The following is a 22,294-nucleotide window of genomic DNA, read 5'->3' on the forward strand; positions in this document are numbered from 1 at the left end:
CTGCGGGTGGTTTCATGGTGCTACTAATACTGTGTTAAGTGGTGGTGATAGGTGGTGGTGGTGGGTGGTTGCGTGGTGCTACCGTGCTAGGTGGTGGTGATAGGTGGAAGTGGTGGTGGTGGTGGTGCTTCGTGAATTGTTGGATTGTGATGGTTTGTTAAATTTGACTTTTTTTTTTTGTTAATACATAAATATACCCTTATTTTTCATTAATCAAGCTTATGATCTTTTGCTTAGGAGTCCACAATTCCCTCCTTTGTTGCGAGTAATTCGTAACGGAGGGAGTATCATTGATCAAATTTTGCCTTGACAATTAGGCACTTACAAAAATATGTTTTTTTTTTCAATGCATGAGGTAAGAAAATGGGAATAAGGGCCTAATTGGGTCAGCCCATCTGCCATTACTAGGACTAGAATAAATCCAATCAACAATATGAGCTAATTGATATTTAACAACCAACCTTCAAGACCATTTATTATGATTGAGATATTACATTTTTTTTGAAGAATGATTGAGATATTACATTGCAGTATGTGATAGCTTCAAATTCCTGGTCTGAGACATTATATAAACACAAATTTATTTTCATATGCAACTATCAAGCTATGAGAAAGCGAATTGCACACACGGATATGTTTGGTGCATAAAGTAACTATCTATAAAGGGACAAGTAGGAAATAGTGCAACAAAAAAAAATTTAGGGATATTTGTAAAAATATTTAGATCTAATGTTGAGGCAACAAAAAATATTTTTAGGGATATTTGTAAAAATAAAGTAACTATCTATAAAGGTATTGGGAAGAAATACAATCCATGCATAGGCTTCCATTAGACAATCATTATACGTAGTAATTCTAAAATGAGATACTAGACTCGGAAGAACTCCTATCGCAAAGGGCCTATTTACAAGCAATGTATATAGGATGTCATTGTTGTAAATAATGGGAACATGAGGGTTGAAAATATGATGGCAAAATTTACTACTACATGCATAATAGTACACTAAAAGAACTATTCAAACAACTTATGCTTTGATGGTACATTACACATGCGTAATAATATACAAAAATATACCATTTTACCATTAAGAGAGAGAAAAAAAAAAGTACCACTAAATCCCAAATTGTCCTATTTATAAGCCAAATTAATAGGCCCTATGCGCCCAGGAGGATCTAAGTGATAAAAATTGAGAAAGCCTAGAGGGATGATTCATGAGAGGCTAGTCTACCAATTAATTGCAATTTCATAACAATACATAAAATTGATTAAAATAAACCCTAAAGAATGCAAATAAGAATCATTTTAGGTTGGTTTAACTAATAGTTACATCATTCTTTTGATTGATTGTTAATTTACTTATCATTATAGGTTTGATTATAATTTCAAACACTTATATCATTTCTGGTTGGAGTACAAAATTTGTAACTAAAGTTGATCACTTTGTTAATTATTATTATTATTATTATTATTATTATTATTATCATAACTTAAAAACAAAAGTCATACAACCAACAATAAATTAGTGGGAAGCCGAGATATAATCTAGGCCCCCACTCCTCTAGCTATAGCAGAGTCTACCCTAGTGAAGATATGAGTTGTAGCACGAGCCCCAATGTCCTGCATCGTCGAGAACCTCTGAATCCGCTTCAGCAACGCAACAACCTCCTTCTCTAATTCCCTAAGCGAAGAAAATGAGAAAGGGAATGAAACCATATCCAATCGCCAGACAACGAGTTTCATACTTAACCCGCTTCCGATGAGCCACATAAGCCACAACCCGTCCAGGAACAAAGTCAGATAACCCTGTTTGTGTCAAAGGAGAAGACCTTGTTAAGTTAACACATACATCACGACCACGATCCCATGAATAAAGTAACACATCGGCAGGTCTAAGGGCCCCGTCATTCCCTCTAGACAATCCTATGTTAACCTCCTTTCTTGATGAAATCCCAGATTAGTAGCAGATATCAACAAATGTATCCCGAACAACATTATGCCGATGTTTAATACCTACAGTTTCAGCACACGACACCACGTGGTCACCGAATATATCCCTAGTAAAAACCCGAGAGCAAGCAGAGTACGGTGTCGATACAAAGAACATTGGATCGGAACACCCATCCGGTAGCCCAGCACATACCGGTATGTCTTTGCGTTCATCGTCTGACCCAAACTAGAAATAGGGACTGCCCGAAGCCAAGCACATGTGTGATCTCCCTGCTACGACTTCCACAATGCCAACTGACGAGACAAAGAAAAGGCGGATTCTGCAGAAGCGGTAACCTTTATTATTATTATTATTATTATTATTATTATTATTATTATTATTATTATTATTATTATTATTATTATTATTATTACATCTCAAAAACAAAAGTCATACAACCTACGATAAATTAGTGGGAAGCCATAGGTATAGCAAAGCCTACCCAAGTGAAGATATGAGCTCCCGCACGAGCCCTGATGTCTTGCGTCGCCGAGAACCTCTGAACCTGCTTTAGCAATGCAACAACCTCCTTCTCTAATTCCCCAAGTGAAGAAAAGGAGAAAGGAATGAAACCATATCCATTCACCCAACAACAAGCTTCATACTTAAACTGCTTCGGATGAGCCGCATCAACCACAACCCGTCCAGGAACAAAGTTAGCTAGTCCTGTCTTTGTCAAAGGAGAAGACCCTGTGAAGTCAACACATACATCACGACCACGATCCCATGAATAAAGTAACACATCGGCAGGTCTAAGGGCCCCGTCATTCCTTCCAAACAATCTTATGTCAACCTCCTTTCTTGCTGAAATCCCAGATCTGTAGCAAATATCAACAATGGCCTGGTATCCCGAACAACATTATGTCGATGTTTAATACCCACAATACCAGCACACGACACAACGTGGTCGCTAAAAATATCACCAGTAAAACCACGAGAACAAGCAGAGCACGACGTTGAGGCAGAGAACAATGGAACACCCATCCGGTAGCACATCACACATTAGTATGTCTTTGCGTTCATCGTTTGACCCAACCTATAAATAGGGATAGCCTGAAGCCAAGTAGAGGTGTGAACTCCTTGCTGCAATTTCCACAATGCTAATTGACGAGGAGATAAATAGAAGGTGGATTCTGCAGATGCGTTAACCTTTGTGAAATATATATCTGCTAATTTCTTCATGAGTTTAGGGGCAGTGACCTCACTAGGATTACTCAAAATGTCAGACTAAACCATTCCATTATACGAAAGCAACGCATCCGGCCAACAACGCCAGCATGTCGTAGAAGTTTTGTCTTCAACCCAGCAGACTGTAACCGAGAGACAAGAAAGGCATAGTGACGAACATCACTTGTTGAATAAACACCAAGTCCGCCAAACGCAAATGGTAAGGTGGCAAGCCGCCACTGCCAATCGCCAAACCCAGGCCCTGAAGTAGTAACGATACGCTCCAAGGATGATCGAAGAGCCTCGTCGAAAGTGCGTTGAACCACCTCAAAAGTACTAGGAGGACAAGTACGCAAAGCAAAGTAGAGTTTAGAAACTCCGGTGCATGCCCTAAGCAACAACTACTCACACTGAGGATCATCGAGCTTAGCAACCCTATCCATTAGAGCAGTGGTCTTGGTCACCTTCTTCATCACAAGGTCAACTCCAAAATCGAGATCAAAACTAGCGGGATCACCAAGCAACTTAACAACATGTGAAGGTTGAGCAATATTAGACGGAAAGACACCTACAAGCCTACTTTGAGGGTTATCGGACATGGATAAACATATTAGATTAGTTAATTATATTGATTAAGATAAATAATTAAGTGTGTAAATATTTAACTATTAACATTGATTAAGGAAGATTTTATAATAGAGTTAATGTGTTTTAAAAATGAGGTCCCAAAAATAGTACCTAGATTGCTAAGGTCAAAGTGATCACTAAACGACCCATTAATTTGCTTAAAATAATACTTGTAGTAACTTGGAGGTATTTTTGAAAGAGTTTAGCTTAGAATGTTAAAGAAAGAGATAAAATTAGGATTTTTAGCCAGTATTATAATTAGAAGGGTTTTCCAATGAAGAAATCAAGGTTAAAAGGAGTATCTATAGCAAAAACGGAAGAAGATAATGGAATAAGGAAGGGGTAATTCAATTAATCAATTCTAATGAAGCTCTCACCTCAAATGCTTAAGCTCTTATATTATTCAGTGTCAGCGCATCCTATTTTATGGAGCTCATACCTCATGAATTCTAAACTTGAAATTGGGATTATAAGAGTTATTTAATTGGCTACAACTTAAATTTATAATCCTACATGGCGCGCTAAGAAAATTAAATCCTAAGTGGCTCTCTAAAAACTTGGGAAAAGACTCCTTATATATATATATATATATATTAGATTATAAAATTTTAATTTCAATGGGAATATTTTAGTTACCTTTTTTTTTCAAGTTTTATGGTGATACGACGTATAATTTATGTTTATCTACTTTGGTAATTTATTTTACTGGTACTCAAAACGGTGTCCGAATAAATAACATACAAAAAAAAAAATACTACTCCACACTAGATCAAAAGAGAATAATCTAGGTACGAAGAGAAAATTAGAGTAGAGAAATGTAAAACGTAAGTAGACAATTCTAGAACTAACTAGTACATGCAAAAATAGGGACGTTTTCCCAAAGTAAGCTTAAGTAGCAAAATATATACGTAAATGGTTGCGTGGAAAAAGTATTTACCAAACTAAGCTTCCAGGGTAAAACGTTGTCTCGTACAGCGTTTTATGCCCTGGTTTTTTTTTTTTTATAAAAAATTCAACTTAAAAACGCCGTCTCAGACAGCGTTTTACATGTTGACTTTTGTTTTTTAAATTTCGTAATTTTTGATATTAAAAAAAAAAAAAAATTACACTAAAACGCTGCCTGAGGCAGCGGTTTTAGTGTATAATTTTTTTTATTTTTTTTATTTTTAATTTCTAGTTTAAAAACAAAAAAAGAAAAATAAAATATTATACACCATTGCGTTATTATGATAATGATTGTATTCTTTGGGGTGGATAATTATCAATATGTGATAATGATTGTATTATTTGGGTGGATAATTATCAATATGTGATAATTATCATATCGTATTCGAGTATTGCGGTTGGGGTTGGGATACGATTGTTGCTTCCTATCTTCTTCTCCTCTTTGTATTTAAGTCCATATTCACATGATTGCAATATACTGAAAATACATATGCTTTGATTGCTGTCATTGTTTTGTGTTTAACAAAATCAATTCATGAGCAAATTCTACATACCATCCAAAACGAAGGTGTGTTGCTCAAGTAAAGCCACAACAGAGGACAGAAAAGGTTAAAGGTAGGAGTATAGTGAAAGTGAAGGAGAAAAGAACAGTAGAAACTTTGATTAAAGGAGTGAAAATAGGAAGAGGGTCAAATAATTGGTAAAAACCAAATATAAAAAATCCTAGAAGGAGACACTAATCTATAGTGCATGAACATTACGTGTAGAACAAAGAAGAAAAAAGGTTAATTAAGCTAGGAAAATGGGGCAGCTCAAGAACACAACAACTTTAATAATTTTTTTTTCTTTTTTTATTTTTAAACTAGAAATTTAAAAAAAAAAAAAAAAAATTATACACTAAAACCGCTGCCTCAGGCAGCGTTTTAGTGTAATGTTTTTTTTTTTTAATATCAAAAATTACGAAATTTAAAAAACAAAAGTCAACATGTAAAACGCTGTCTGAGACAGCGTTTTTAAGTTGAATTTTTTATTAAAAAAACTAGGGCATAAAACGCTGTCCGAGACAGCGTTTTACCCTGAAAGCTTAGTTTGATAAATACTTTTGCCACGCAACCATTTACGTATATATTTTGCTACTTAAGCTTACTTTGGGAAAACGTCCCAAAAATAGTGGAGTAATGAACCGATCCGACATCTATAAATACATGATATGTGTACCAAAGTTTGGGGGTTAAGAGAGAAAATCATTCTTCTAAAAGAATGTACGGAGTTGATTAATCAAAATAACTTTTAGGTTGGATATTCCCAAAAGTTGATCCCTTACAATTGCTACAAAAAGAAGAAGCTTGTTTGTTATCGTGAGTCAAATTTATATTCTTCAACTTTATGCCCGAACAACGATGCATTGGGCTACAATCAAACTTCACAGCAACTCAATTGCTGATGACCCATGAATATCGTCATATGTCACGTCACTTATTTTCACCCCGGAAACCTATTCACAAAATAAAGATAGAAAAATCGTTAAAAGATTTTACAAATATTTGAAATAAAAACTCGAATTTATAATAAAAATAAAGTTTAATATACCTCTCCTGGACCATTCTGGTTATTGGGGCAATATTTTTGGTCAATAATGATTGGATTTCGAGCATTCTCGATCGTGAGATGTTGAAATACAACCTGGCTTACAAATCCATCACTTGGCCTTCCCCATGACTTGATTCTCACTCCATTCTCCTTATTAGTAAAAGCCGACGTTGCATGTAAAGTTTTTTCCAATCTCCCAATACTTATGTCATGATCGGGATCACAAGCAATATCTTGAATTCACAAATTTTTAGTTCCCGGGCCAATTTAGATACAATCATCACCGGTAGCACTTGATGAGCTCAATATTGTAACATCAGTTGATGATTGTACGTGAATGCCATCAGTATTTGGGCTATGACCTGAAGTAGAAATCGTAACCCCTTGCACTTTCACGTTTTGACAACCATCGATAACAATATGATACAATTGACTTTCGAGTGATCCATTTATGTCAACGTTTTGGGAATTTAGAAAACCTAAATTCCGCGACTTAATAAAAAAAAAAGGTTAATTAAGTATTAAACACGAATACATAATTTTATTGTTTTTGAAATTTAGAAAACCTAAATAGTTAGCTATTAAACACGATTATAAAGTATATTTCACTGTTTTGAAAATGTAGAAAACTTTAAGTATTAAATACGAATATATTCAATTATCAATCAATAAATATATTAAAATGATTATAATGTATATTAAATTTTACTCTATATATTTGAGATCAAATAACTTAAAATTGAGATCAAATAACTTACAGTTCCTTAGTGTAAAACTTAAAATCTAACAATAAATAAAAGTAGATCCTAGTTAAATTAGAGGATTGATTTGTCATATTATGTCTAGATGCAAAAATAACAAAATATGCATGTCAATATATAAATCGCATATATATTAAATTTTACGCATAGAAAATAAATAACTTACTTCGACACCACGAGGGCATGCTCCTTTTCCAAATCGCTTACAATTCCATAGTTTAGCTCATGCACCGTCAAACACTCCACCAGAAAGCGTAACACCATTGACGTGATCAAATAACACCCATGTTTTTGAATTTTGAAGCACCCGAAAATCACTAGGGGCTACTATGGTACCGTTCACAACGAAATTAATCTTACTACTTTGGCATCCCTTTCCCGAAAAGGTAAGGGATTTTTTAAGAAAGAATTCTCCTTCAGGAATATGAATTGTAGACTCGCCTGATGAATCACAAGCTAAATTACAAGCCGCCTTCAACGCCTTGGAAGAGTCGAAGTTTGAGTCGGGTTTAGCCCCAAGTAACACTATGTCATAGTAGTTGTAGGATGCGTTAACAAAATTTAGGTTTAGGATCACCAAAATTATTGACAATGTTTCAATTACGACCTTCATAGTTTTTATTATGTAACAAAAAGCGACTATAGTTATTAAGAGAAAGAATAGGTGAAATTGTGTTGGGACTGTTTAATTTTTAAGAGAAAGAATACGTAAAATTGTATTAGGACTGTTTAATTTTTAAGAGAAAGAATACGTGAAAATTTGGAGTTTGAATCTTTAATTTATAGATGTTGGATACTAGTAGCTATTTCGTAAGCATACAAACACAATTTACGATTATGGATGGATAATTTTTAATCTAGATGATTTGATAAATTTTCATTAGATTCTAATCATAGATATATAGGTCACCTTTTTTATCTCATTCTTTTCCGTGTTCTATCAAATTTAAATAATAGAGTAACATTATTTTTTCTTGGATAAGATATGATAAAAAATAAAAATAAAAATAAACCTATATTTATCTCTAGCGCTAAGTGATTAATTGATGATTATATTTTAAAATTTTAAGACAAACTTTTTAAAAAATCGGGTGCACAATAAATTTATTGTACACCCATTGTAAAGTTTCTCTATAATGAATTAATGATCCAAAGTTATCGTGAAAATGAATAAAAGTTACCCTAATATTAAAAGTTACATATGTTTTATTTAGATAAAATTACACATAACTTAAAATCACATCACAATAGTTGAAATTAAATTATATTTACGCAAAAAAAAAAAAAAAGTAATTATATTACTCTTATAAAACTTATCCGGGTGACTATTTATCTTAAAACTGCATAAATTTTAAAGTTCCCAAAAGGGCTAAAATTTACCCAAAATTAGTTAAAAGTATTTATTTATTTAATTTTATTAGGAAAAAAATTAGTTAAAAGTTACCCAAACATTGCTCAATGTACATTAAAATTATTGTAAATTGGGTGTATGCAAAAGTTTGGTTTATTTTTAACGTGCATGGATACTAATATTTTTTTGACAATATTTGCCTAATAAACTTTGCAATATATTGCTACCTCCAAGAGTTACTGTATTACAATCAACATTCTACGGTGTTTATCTACTACCACTGTACACACGTTATTTTGTAAAAGGTTTATACAATTTGTTTTATTTTTAAGTCACCTAGTAAGTAATATAATTGTGAGGTCGCAACTCTAAATTATATAAATAAATAAAAAAAAAACCTTTTCTTAAAGCAATTTAATCAAGATATTATAAGTGTTTATCCAAAGCAATTTAATCAAGATATTGTAAGTGTTTATCCGAAACTAGAATTAATCAATTAATTAAAAACTTAAGAGACTAAATAATAAGTTAACTTTTCCTAAGATTTATGTATATGTAAGTAAAAGTAGAATACCAAAAAAAAAGGTTTATTTAAATTACCATTTAAAAAAAAAAATGAATGTAGTGCAAAATGTTACATGAAAAGAATTGTAAATTACGCACGAGTTTAAATTATACAGGTAAGAGTTTTACACTCTTAGAGCCTGTTCACATTTATTAAACTAAGTTGAACTGAACTGATTGGAGCTGAACTGAATTGAATTGAGCTGAAATGAATATTTTATGAGAGAGGGAAATTAGGAGCTGAACTGAACTGAACTGATTGGAGCTGAATTGAACTGAACTGAACTGATTAGAGCTTAACTGAACTGAAATTAAGTAAATGTGAACAGACCCTTACTATTGTGATTACTAAATCCCGTAAGAGTGAAGGAAATTATAATAGTATTGTAACGAGTGCATATTTACTGATACTAACAAATACAAGTATAATTTTAGAGATTAAAGAAAATTAAGCAAGTTTAGGTTGAAGGTTGAACTACACCAAAAGTTCACTACATAGAATTGTTACAAAATGGAAATCCAATTTGGTTGACGAGCTAATAAGTTTTGGAAAAATTGGAACGACTCGAACACCAATATCTGGGTGAAAAAATTGCACCAAATTATTGGTAGACTTTGCTTTAGTAAACGCCTCACTTTATAGTCTAGATATATAGAATTGCACAAAGTCTTATATGTGACTGGTCACATCGTGTGACCAACCATTATAAGGATTATTTCGCTAGTTTAATGGGGGTTACTTGGTCAGTGTTAAAGGGGTAACTTTATCATTGTTTAGGGTTACTCGGTCAGTGTTATAGGAGTTACTCGATCGGTATTACAGGGGTTACTTTAAGTGGCCACACGGTATACTGTAGCCGACCGCACACAAGACGGGCTGATAGAAGTGTTAAGAAATCTACCTTAATTACTTGACTTCCACCTCTTTTTTGTTGGGTTTTTACTAATTACAAAGGCTAGAATAGACTCGGTCTACAATAACTTATTGTAGATCCAACCTTCTTGTATACCATACGAACGTGATTATCATACGAGATGTGATTATATTACTACAAAAGTGATTATATCATTTTGAAACTATTATGTAAATGTATAACTCAAAAAGTGAATTTATCATTATAAAAAGTATCAAATAGTAAATTACATCATTGAAAACATAATTTTTAAATTTTATCATCCTAAAGATAATTATATAATCTCATTAAATGGCTTAATATGAGATTATATAATTCAAAATATGACTCACAAAAAGATAATTATATCATCTAAAAACGTGATTATATCATCCAAAATGTGATTATATTATTTGAAAGTGTCAAATTTTGGGTCTACAATAATTTGTAAACCGGGTCCATACAAGACCAGTTGGGTTTACTAATTCGTCCAATCGGATTTGTAGTCATTGCTTTATTGACCGACATTACTAATGATTTTAGCATTTGATTATGGACAAAGAGAATACTACTTGATGAAATCTGTAGAGTATAAACTTTTGATTATGGACAAAGAGAATACTACTTGATGAAATCTGTAGAGTATAAACTTTGTACCTGTTAAACTTTATTTTCTGATATACTCCCTCATCAATAAGTATATACTAAAAGACACATCATCAATGACACATGTCAATTTCTGGTGTGTCCTTAGTATTTTTTTTTACAAAAAATATATTGGTTTTTTCTAGAAAATAACACCGTAAATTTTGCAAAAAATGGATTATAACACTAACAAAAAATAAACTTTGACTATATAACACCACAAAAAAAAAACACAAAAAGTGGATTTTACCACCAATTAACGATTTTTTGGATGGAAATGTTAGTAGGGCTCTCAAACGACACGTGTCAATAATCTATTGGTTTAAAATTAAAAAATTAAAAAAAAAGAAAAAAAAATCTTAAACTCTAACCCAACCAAGCCCCTCCACCGGCACCACCTGCCCTAGCCGCCGACAACACAAACCCAGTCGCCGACACCCCCATCCCCCACCAAAACTGGTGAATCAACCCCTTCCTTCTTCCCGAAAACCACCCCTGTCCCCACAACCACCTCTCGAACCGGTACCGAATCAACCTACCAAAGCAAAGCATCCCCCACAACTACCTCGCGCACTGCATCGACCCACACTACCACCTCGCTCACTACGCCGACCCACGTAACCACCTCGCGCACCGCACCTCCCTAGCAACCTCGCGCACTCAAGAAAGCAATCTGGGCTCAATTGTCAACAATTATAGTTTTAGGGTTTGTCAATTTCGATTGTTTAGGGGTGGAGGTGGCTGTTGTGGTGGTTTTCGGGGAGTAGAAAAGAGGTTGGATCGATTTGTGAATTTGGAGAAAGGGAGGGGTTGCTCGGGTGGTTCTACCGGTGACGCATGAGGTCTCGGCGGCGGTGGAGGATAGGGCTGCCGGCAGTACAGTGGAGGATAAGGCTGCCAACGGTACGATGGAGGATAGGGCTGCTGGCGGTACGGTGGAGGAGTATGGCTGGGTTAGGGTTTAAGTTTTTTTTAAAAAAAATTAATTTTTTTGAACCAATATAGCATTGACACGTGTCCAAAGTGAGACCCACAAACGGATTCCATCCAAGAATCCGTTAAGTGGTGGTGAAATTAAAGTTTTGTGTTTTTATGAGGTGTTATAATAAAAATTTGAGATTTCGTGGTGTTATAATCTAAGTTTTGAGAAATTTGTGGTGTTATTTTCTAAATTTTCCAAATATTTAATAGAAAATTTATGTAAGGAAATTGTTTGTAAAATTTAATTACTATATAAATAGAAATGACATTTACCTTTTTTTTTTTTTTTTATATATTCACATTCAATTACCTAATTAATATGGAAAATAGAATAGCAACATATAATTTTTGTAAATATTTTTAAAAAATACAATCTTCTACTATAAGTTTGTATGTGGCAAACATAATATCCGCTTCAAGGATACAATTGAGATAGACAAAAGTTAATGACTAAAAACGATATATTACAATATATGATCATTGATAAGTATATACGTACATAAATTTTTTTTTTGTCAATAACCGTGCGTGACACGGGACCTAACCTAGTATCATATAACTAATATATAAAGCTAAACTTTTAGTTAGGCGACGAGGCAACGACATTTGGCGTTCCAACTTTTCGCCAAGTGTCGTGCCATGTAGGATAGAGTTATATAGAATTCAATTTGTAGGATAAAAAAGTTAGTTTAGAATTTTATTTTCAATCAAATTTGGATAGAATTTTAGGATTAAAATTTTAATTTAGAGTTTTATTTTTTTATTAAATACCAATATTTCATATGTAGAAATTGAATTATAATTTTATTCAAAAAATAATTAGATTATAACTCTCACAAATTATCATATAAATTTGTTTATTGTATCATAATATTTTTTTGGAGCGAAGGAATTAGTTCAAAATGTATTATATCCATTGTTTATAATACATTATAATCAATTAAAATAATATACTTCACAATCTAATATAATTTTATTGCTGTGTGTAGATCTGTCAATCGGGTCGGATCACGAGTCATTTCAGACAGGGTCATTATTTCAGGTTACGGGTCAAGAAATATTTTGGTTAATTTAACATCTCAATTGTTCATGCTATGTATTTGAACATGAATGCAAAACTACTATAACAAATGATAAAATAGAATAAGTAATAGCACATAGCGCCTATATACTTTAGAAAAAAAAGGATGTAAAAATATATTATACTTCCTCCATTCTTTTAATATTGCAACAAGAAGGAAATTATGCATCCCAAAACACATTTCATATGCTAAATATCTATATTTGTGTAAGAGTAAAAATTATAAAAAGTTGATATTGTGAAAGTATTTTATGAGACGAATCCAACAAGATCCCACTTGACTATATTTTGCTTAACGTATAAATTATATTATATGGTCAAACAAGAGTGATGAACAGTGCAAAAAGTTAGTTGTTGCAATATTAATAGAATGGAGGAAGTATATCATAATATTTTTTTGGAGCGAAGGAATTAGCTCAAAATGTACCACATCCATTGTTTATAATACATTATAATCAATTAAAATAATATACTTCACAATCTAATATAATTTTATTACTGTGTGTAGACTTGTTAATCAGGTCGGATCACGAGTCATTTCAGTCAGGGTCATTATTTCAGGTTACGGGTCAAGAAATATTTTTCACTAATATTATTATTATTATTAGTCATTACATGTCTACAAGTTTAATTCGTCACAAAAACACATCAATTCCTACCTAATTTTGTATCAATGATATGTTTTAAAATTTGACATATAGATTAAAAATATATCTTAACATTCAATAAACAACCCGGGCATCGCACGCCACAAGACAACATCATTTAGCGTTTTAATTTTTCACGCAGCAAGTGTCGTACCACGTTGGATAAATATAGATAGACTTTGTAGCAAAAAAAGTTAATTTAGAATTCTATTTTCAATTAAATTGAATCATAATATAATTTTATCTTAAAAGTCAATAAACAAGCCGAGTATCGCAATATATAAAGCTAAACTTTTAGCAAGGCCACGAAATAGTGACACTTGGCATTCTAACTTTTCGCCAAGTGTCGCACCACCTTGTATAGATTTAAATAGATTTATAAGATAAAAAAGTTATAAATTCTTAAATGGACTTGGTTCACACTAATTTATTGTGGACCACTAATATTAGAGAAAGTATGGTTGTTTTATTACAAAAAAAAGGGTCACTATAATTTTAAAAAAAGGTCACTATGTTGAAATAAAAATTATTTTGGTAATATATAGGCCTAAGTGGATATTTTTGTAATGAAATATTTTATATACTAATCAATATGAATAATAAAGGCCACTATGCTAAAATTAGGGTAATAGCGTCGTATTTCATGTTCACAATATTATTAAACGTTGTAGTAGTTTTAATAAAGGTTACTATGTTAAAAATAAGGTTACTATGTTAAAAATAATGGTCACTATATTCAATATAATGTCAGTTGCGTGTGTATAGACCTCGGGTCCACAATAATATTATTGTGGACCATGTCCACGCAAGTGTTTTTGTAAAAAAGTTAGTTAAAAATTATTTTTTCAATCAAATTAGGATAGAATTTTAGAATAAGATAATTAGTTTAGAGTTTTATTTTCGATAAAATACCAAATAATAAACTTATAATTAAGACAACATCGTATAGCATTTTAACTTTTCGCCAAGTGTCGTACCACGTTGGATAAATATAGATAGACTTTGTAGAAAAAAAAAGTTAATTTAGAATTCTATTTTCAATCAATTAAATTGAATTATAATATAATTTTATTTTAAAATTCCATAAACAACCCGGGCATCGCACGGGGCACAAAACTAGTATATATGTAAAGGGGAGTTTCAACCGGAGTTTTTAGAGAGCCACCCTCGATTTAATTTTCCAGCACGCCACGTAGGATAATAAATAATAGTGGTAGTCAATTAAATACGAAATTATTAATTTCTTTTATAATTAAATAATTTAAATGACATGTAAACAATATTGACGAATGAAATTTTCCAGTTTAAATTAAATATAAGATATTATCTTTTGATATCAGGAATTTTATGTATATATATAACAAATTTTAACACATAAATAAATAAATATATATATATATATATATATAACTATTTTAAAAAATTCAAACAAAATGTGCATCGCATGAACTTAATCAAGTTAAACCGAATTCAAAAGTACCTTATCGAAACTTAATTTGGCCGACATCGTAATTTCGTAACAAGTCCAAAGGAAAAACTCCTTGTCCATATCAAATCCAAACTGAAAATTTCAATCCGACCCCAAAGCCAAAAGTCCATAACTAATTTACCTCCTCTTCTAACTTCTTCTTCCAAGTTTCAACCTTTTAGTACTCGTACTCTTTCCATCCATTATTTAAAAATAAATACCAACATAAAAGACAAAAACAAACAAATCAGTCATCAAAGTGCTGTAATATCTGATGAGATCTCTGATTGAAATTTCTCTCTCACATCAAATTATTAATCAATAATTATAAATTTCTGGCATAATTAACTTTGAAACTCCCTCCTTCCTCAACTCTTTCATCATCAATTTATCATCTCTCTCCTCCCTAAATTCAGCACGTCTTCTTCACGACCCCTTCATTTTTTTTACAAAGTCCGATTTTTTTGAATTTAATCCCATTAAAATTGTTTAAAATTCAAATTAATTTGTAATTTGTCTCTTGGTAATGCTTAATCTCCAATTTATCATCTCAATCATCTTCCTTTTGTTCAATTTCATTATCACGACTATTCAAAGGACAATTTAGGTTTCACAAATTACCCTTTAAAATGGCGGCAAAATTCGGATCATTGAGGCAGAGTTTCATGGAGAGAAGTAAAGAGAGATTGCTCTCTCGAAAAGGGTATAATGAATTCGGGTTTTCGACTTCGGATGCAGAAACTGACCTAAACGATTCTGGGTGTTTCCGATCAATTTGTAATCGGGCCAAAATCGGGTTTTATCGGTGTATTTGTGATGGGTTTTCGGGTTTTGTTAATGGGTTCAAAGATTTCTGGGTTAATTTATATGAAATGGGAAGATCAGACCCTCGAAAAGTCTTCTTCTCGGCGAAAATGGGGTTGTGTTTGGTTTTGGTTTCTTTGCTCATTTTTTTGACGGGACCTCTAAAAGATGTTAGTCAATATGCAATTTGGGCGATTTTAACCGTTGTCGTTTGTTTCGAATATAGTGTAGGTATGTTGTTAATTTATGTACTACCTCCGTTACATACGTGCAATTTTGAATTTTTTTCTATCTCACAAATAATGGAGGTGTTTGATTTGGACAATTTTAACTGTGTTTCGAATGTAGTGTAAGTATGTCGTTGATTATACGTTTTGTTAGTGGTATGTTATTTTGTTTAATACTTTGAATATAGTGTAGGTATGTTGTTTATTTATGTAATTCAGTTGTATGTTGTTCTGTTTGATTAGGATGATTTTAACTGTGTTTTAAATGTAGTGTAAGTATGTCGTTGATTATACATTTTGTTAGTGGTATGTTGTTTTGTTTAATACTTTGTATGTGGGCGATTTCAACTGTGATAGTCTGTTTCGAATATAGTGTAGTTATGTCGGATTTTGATTAATTTCGGCTTTCACTGGTATGTTGTTTTGTTAAATTTGAGTGATTTTAACTGTGCTAGTATGTTTTGATCATAGTGCAGGTATGTAGTATTTCAGTGGTATGCTGTTCTGTTTAATGTGAGCAATTTTAATTGTGTGAGTGTGCTTAGTGTAGGTATGCAGTAATTTGCTTATTTTTGTGGCATGTTGTTCTGTATGATTTGGCGATTTTAACTGTGCTAGTCTGTTTCTAATGTAATGTAGACATGTCACCGTTTATTTATTTCAGTGGCATGTTGTTCCGTTTGATTGGGGCTATTTAATTATGCTAGTTTGTTTTGAATGTAGTGTAGCTGTGTGCATTTGTGGTTGATATTTTGATTTTAGTGTCGTACTGCGCTGGTTGATTTGGTGATTTTTACTGTAACTGTGCTAGTCTATTTTGAATGTTAATGCTTATCAAAGTTAGATTTAAATTTTAATGCAATGTTACTGGTGAATTCGGAAATAGAATGCAAATCTATGCAATACTAACCATCTTGGTTTGTAGTTTTGTACACACTATCGCAAAAAAATACTTATTGTGGAATGGAGAGACTAGAGAGTATTGGTCACTCGAAATTAGTATTATTTTTTGGTCCATTTCAATTCTCAGGCTGTATATAGATAAAACTGAACAAAAACAATGAAAGCGATGGAATGAACTGTTATATTTCTTTTTCAACAAAGAGATCTTAGCCTGTACTTTATTTGTATATTTTTGTGAAATGAGCTCAGGTTTATTATTGATCAAATGTATGGACCTATGATTGTTGTTTGCGATGATTCGAAAATTTCTAGTTTAGGGTTTAAGTTTCTTTGATGTGTGAAGCAGGGTTCTTTACATGTTTTTTTTTTTTGTTTTTGCTGTACTCATCTTTTACTCTATATGACAGTTTATTTATTTTTCTGTAGGAGCATCTCTCAGTAAAGGTTGTAACCGTGCTATTGGAACTCTGTCTGCTGGTGCAATTGCTTTAGGGATAGCAGAAGTAGCCATTCATGTTGGAGAATTTAAAGAAGCATTCATCATAGCTACTCTATTTGTTGGAGGTCAGCATTTTAGTTTAACTTCATATAATTGTAAATTTAATTAGAGCTTACCAAAGATGAAATTCTGTTTCCTTCTTATTGCTATTATCTGTGTCCGTCCACTCTTGATTGTAATATGACTAATTTAATGCCTGTCTTTTTCATGATTAATTTCATACTAACCTGGCTGTTATGATCTTTTGATGTTCAGGATTTTGTGTGACTTATGTTAAATTATACCCCAAGTTGAAACCTTACGAGTATGGGTTCAGGGTATTTCTATTGACTTTTTGTTTAGTACTGGTGACTGGAAATAAAACATCAAACTTTCTCCGGACAGCATATTTTCGGTTATTACTTATTGCAATTGGGGCTGGCATGGCTTCTCTCGTCAACATCTGTATTTACCCTATCTGGGCGGGTGAGGATCTTCACAAGCTGGTTGTTAAAAATTTCAAAGGTGTTGCTACTTCATTGGAAGGTATGACCACAATTCACTATCTTTCTTTTTTTTTTGGGTCCCCCGGGGGGGGGGGGGTGGGTGGAGTAAAAAGTAAAAACAAGTGTCTGATTAGTTCCTGTGATTTGAGCTGCTCCTGAAACAAGATCATACTCTTTTGTAGGCTGTGTTGACGGGTACTTGCGCTGTGTTGCATATGATAAAATCCCTTCAAAAATTCTTACATACCAAGTTTATGATGATCCTATGTATGGTGGTTACAGAGCAGCTCTCCAGTCTACAAGCCAAGAGGAATCTTTGGTATTTTGATTTTTAGAGCTTTCACTATTTACTTTTTTTTTTTATTTTTAATATGTCAGAATGGTTTGCTTTAACCACAAAAATACATTCTGTTTCAGCTAGGTTTTGCGACATGGGAGCCTCCACATGGCCCTTACAAGTCATTTAATTATCCATGGGAAAACTATGTTAAAGTCAGTGGTGCTCTGAGACATTGTGCTTTCATGGTCATGGCAATGCATGGATGCATTCTTTCAGAAATACAGGTGTGTGTGTGTGTGTCACTGCTTCTCGTTTTAACTGTTCTTTCTATAACCTAGTTAGGTGCTTTACTGCTTTTAGTTGCTTATGATCTTTCATGGTCATACCAGTGAATCACAGTGATGTAGGGTGAAAATTATATATATATATACACACAAAAATGTATTAAGCAACATGAGACTACTACAATCGAAAGCCTTATTAAATACCAAATGTTGTTACCTGGTAGTTTCACAACCTATGATGAAGGAGTATCATTATAACCACTTATAGTACCATTCCACTATCAATGGTGCATTCTAAAACCCAGTGGTACAATTGTCAACTTTCAAAATATTTACGAATTTGCGTATTATCTAACAACAAATACATAACAATGCTGCATTACTTCCTCATGATGTCCCCTTATATTTTCTTAGTATTTATTAGTGTTTTGGATTACTAATATAGTAGCACTTTGCATAAAAATCATGTTTGAATGATAGCTTTTAATCACTTATTTGTACTAATCATATCACTAGAATCGTTTTGAGAAGTATTTCAAAACTAGATCCATCCATCATATCATATACAGTAACTATACATGGGTTATCATGTTATAATATTATACTTCTTCCGTTCCCTTAATATTGCAACAAGGGGGAAGATACATGATTTTAGATGGAGAGAGAGATAGAAAGAAATAAAGATAGAGACTCATGTGATGAGGAGAGAGAGAGAGAGAGAGAGAGAGAGAGAGAGAGAGAGAGTGAGAAAGCATGTGCATATATGGTAATGTTGTAATACTTGTGAAACTTTTTTAAATGGTAATTGTTGCAATATTAGGGGAACGGAGGAAGTAGTTAACTTCATACTCCTTATCTATTTTAATATACTTCCTTCGTTTTTTTAATAATAGTAACATGTTTCTTTGACACACATTTAAGGGAAGAGATTAGAGAAGATAAATTGACAATTATGGTAATATAAGTTATAGTGTTAAATATAGGTAAGTCAACCCTTTTGTCTTACCGGTGTTTAGGTTATTTCAAATAATTTATCCATTTACCTTCACTATTCTCTTCCTCAAAATCTGTGCAAAGGTGATGAGAACAAGTTGCATTTATTAAAAAATAGAGGAGGTGATATTTGTACAAATTTAAGAGACCTCTTTATTTTAGAGTTTGTGTTGATAAAATACTTGCAATTTGTAGACAGAATCCAGTAAAGCTTTTACAATAAATTTCACTAATTATTAATTTGTATACTAGATATAAATTAAAACAAGACCTAAGACCAATTTAATTCTGTAATTATCAAAGTTACATATGTTAACTTATACGAGTATAATTTTTTTGATTTGTAAATCATATTCCTTATCATAGAGTTGTAACCTGTAGGGTGTTTTTTTTAATTAAGCTATCACTTATGAGCGTGATTGACAATGGAACAAACAGCACAATAAGTAAAGAGCAAGACTCAATGTAGTCAGTCAGAGTCTCAATTTTCAAGTCTGAAGTGCATTATATGAATAACCACTTTCACATCCCTACCTTATTACTCCGTAAAAGTTTAACCACACTTATGAATGCAAATCACATGTGTGACATTTGTTTCCCTTAAAATGTCTATTTACATAAATACCCCCATTTTTGCATGCAAATCACATGTGTGACATTTGTTTCCCTTTTTTTTCTTTTTTTTTTTAACCTGCGTAGCTATTTTTGGTTTTTTTTTTTTTTGGCCTTTTCTTTCCTACCATTTAGAAAGTTAGAGATAACTCTTATAAATAGTGTTTGGATAATCATACCTTTTAAAATTAAGGTTGTAATATGAAACCAAATTGAAAGAGAATCTTGAACAAGGCTACTTATATCCACCCTAGTGTTATCAAAATTTCAATTTACTCTTGTCTATTTTTTAAGCGGGTAGGGTTCAGGTTGGTTTTTGAGTTGGTCAGTTTTTGCCAAGTCTATAATATTACTCATTGTTTGCCCATAGCTTTTTATACCAGACTTTGACTGATCTGGTTTTGAGATGAGTGAAGCCCTGATGGGGAAAAGCTCTCCCGAAAAATGTGTGCCCGGACTCCGGGAGCAATCACTTTAGCTAGCCACGTATAAAAATTTTAAACATCAACCAAAGATTGGTTTCTAAATATAGCATCAAATATAAACTCAACCACTATCTAGTTTGCTCATTTATGTTATGCTAAACTACCTCACAAATCTCCCATATCTCACCTCTGGCATCTTAGAAAGTCCTTGATTCTACTTAAAAATTTGAAATACTCCCAAAAAAGATTCATGAATGAGATTTTTTTTTTCCCCCAAAAGGGATCATTGCAAAACCCTTATTAATTATGAAAGGTTTTGTGAATTCGTTAGTTTGTCATGATTAGTTATGGTTATGGTTATGGTTTGATTTATTTGTTCAAGGGCTCAAGGCTGAGGCCTTCTAGTCTGGCAAAGGTTTATGCGGTTCTTTTCCTATAGATACCTAGTGTAGGGACATGTGAATATCCTAATTTAGGGGGTTTTATGGTTACAATAAAAAAAATAAAAAAAAAATGGAAGAAAATTATTTCTTTGCACTCTTGGGCTTAGCTTCTACTACCTTCTTTTTTATGTTGAGTAAATCATTTGATTGAATCTGTCTGTTAATATGCATAGGCACCAGCAGAAAAAAGACAGGTTTTCGTTAATGAACTTCGTAGGGTTGGTACTGCTGGGGCTAAACTATTACGTGACCTTGGGAGCAAAGTTGAGAAAATGGAGAAACTAAATGATGATGATATACTGGCTGAAGTTCATGCAGCAGCAGAGCAGCTGCAAACAAAGATAGATGAAAAGTCTTATCTTCTGGTTAGTTTTGAGTCTTGGGAGGAAGGAAAACGGCCCAAGGAATTTGAAGATCCTGATCATGTTGCCCAAATGAAGGATTGTGGTGGCAGTCAGCTTGTGATAAATTCCCTCAGTGTGCTTAGCATGGAACCTGAGCATATGCAATCAAACATTGATATCACAAATTCAAAGATTTCTATGTTTGGTGGTGGATCTTCAATGCAAGGGATGTGCTCCACTGACAGCATGGCTGGCAGGACTCATTGGCCTTCACGTATTTCAATTCTTCCTGACTTCACCATCAATGAAAAGGAAGCACAAACTTATGAAAGTGCTAGTTCCTTGTCATTAGCAACTTTTGCTTCTCTTTTGGTAGAATTTGTTGCAAGGCTTGGATACTTGGTGGATGCATTTGAGGAGCTTAGTGAGAGTGCACATTTCAAAGAACCAACTGAGCTTCCAGCTAATAACGAGAGCACTGGTTTGTGGAAGAAGTTGGTTATGTGCTTTCAGCTCAAAAATTGAGGTCTGGGTTTGATTGTGAAGTATTCGCTGCCAGTCAACTGAGTTTTTGATGCAGCTTGGCTAGTTGAAATCAACACTATCATTATTTAAGGACTCTGGGTCGCTGGTACTCGCCTGCTTGAGTTGATGTTGTTAACAGCGGTCAACTTACTAGTGATTTATTGAAGCAGCTGTTGAGATTTTGCTAATAACCAAAATGACAACAGAATGAATATTCATTTACATACTGACGACGAGCCATTTTTTGTAAGTATTTCAGTTTGGCCTTCATGTGAATTACAGATGCATATATAAATGGTAAGCAGTACAAAAATAAAGAAAAATCGCATTTTCTAGTACAAGTGATATTTTATGCTTTACTTCGAGTTATCTCCTCTATATTTGTTGAAGCAGAATGGATTCAACAGATAGAACAGAACAACTATGCTAGATAATTTGGGCCTTGGGGTTAATTTTGGAATTTACATCAACTTGATTCTTTCGGACATTTGTAACATGTACATTTGGTCATGATGCTGTATCATTGACTCAATACCTATGTATAAATAATAAGTTGATAAGTAGTTATTTTTGCAATCTATGTTGGGTCATTATTGTTCTACTTCTGTTTATTTCAATTGTTCGATTATTAGCTGATTTCATATTACTACAATAAATTCAATAACTGTGTAACATTTTAATTATATACTAATGGCCAAAAAAGAGTTTAAATTAGCCTGATCGAAAACAATGCTGTATAGATTTGTCTTAGCTAGTTAGCCT

The 22,294-nt window shown here is 32.8% G+C and overlaps 1 protein-coding gene and 1 pseudogene across 1 annotated transcript; one reads left to right on the top strand and one right to left on the bottom strand.

The window, feature by feature from the left end:
• Positions 1-6,001: 6,001 nt before the first annotated feature.
• LOC110733504 lies at positions 6,002-7,691 on the bottom strand (annotated as a pseudogene).
• Positions 7,692-14,668: 6,977 nt separating this feature from the next.
• LOC110719664 (aluminum-activated malate transporter 4-like) lies at positions 14,669-22,133 on the top strand. The gene is made up of 6 exons (XM_021898645.1): positions 14,669-15,743; positions 17,069-17,206; positions 17,397-17,666; positions 17,809-17,945; positions 18,044-18,190; positions 20,837-22,133. The coding sequence occupies exons 1-6, from the start codon at positions 15,338-15,340 to the stop codon at positions 21,530-21,532; spliced, it is 1,794 nt and encodes a 597-aa protein (XP_021754337.1). The 5' UTR covers positions 14,669-15,337; the 3' UTR covers positions 21,533-22,133.
• Positions 22,134-22,294: the final 161 nt, after the last annotated feature.

This window comes from Chenopodium quinoa, unplaced genomic scaffold, assembly GCF_001683475.1.
Source record: "Chenopodium quinoa cultivar QQ74 unplaced genomic scaffold, ASM168347v1, whole genome shotgun sequence".
NCBI lineage: Eukaryota > Viridiplantae > Streptophyta > Magnoliopsida > Caryophyllales > Amaranthaceae > Chenopodium > Chenopodium quinoa.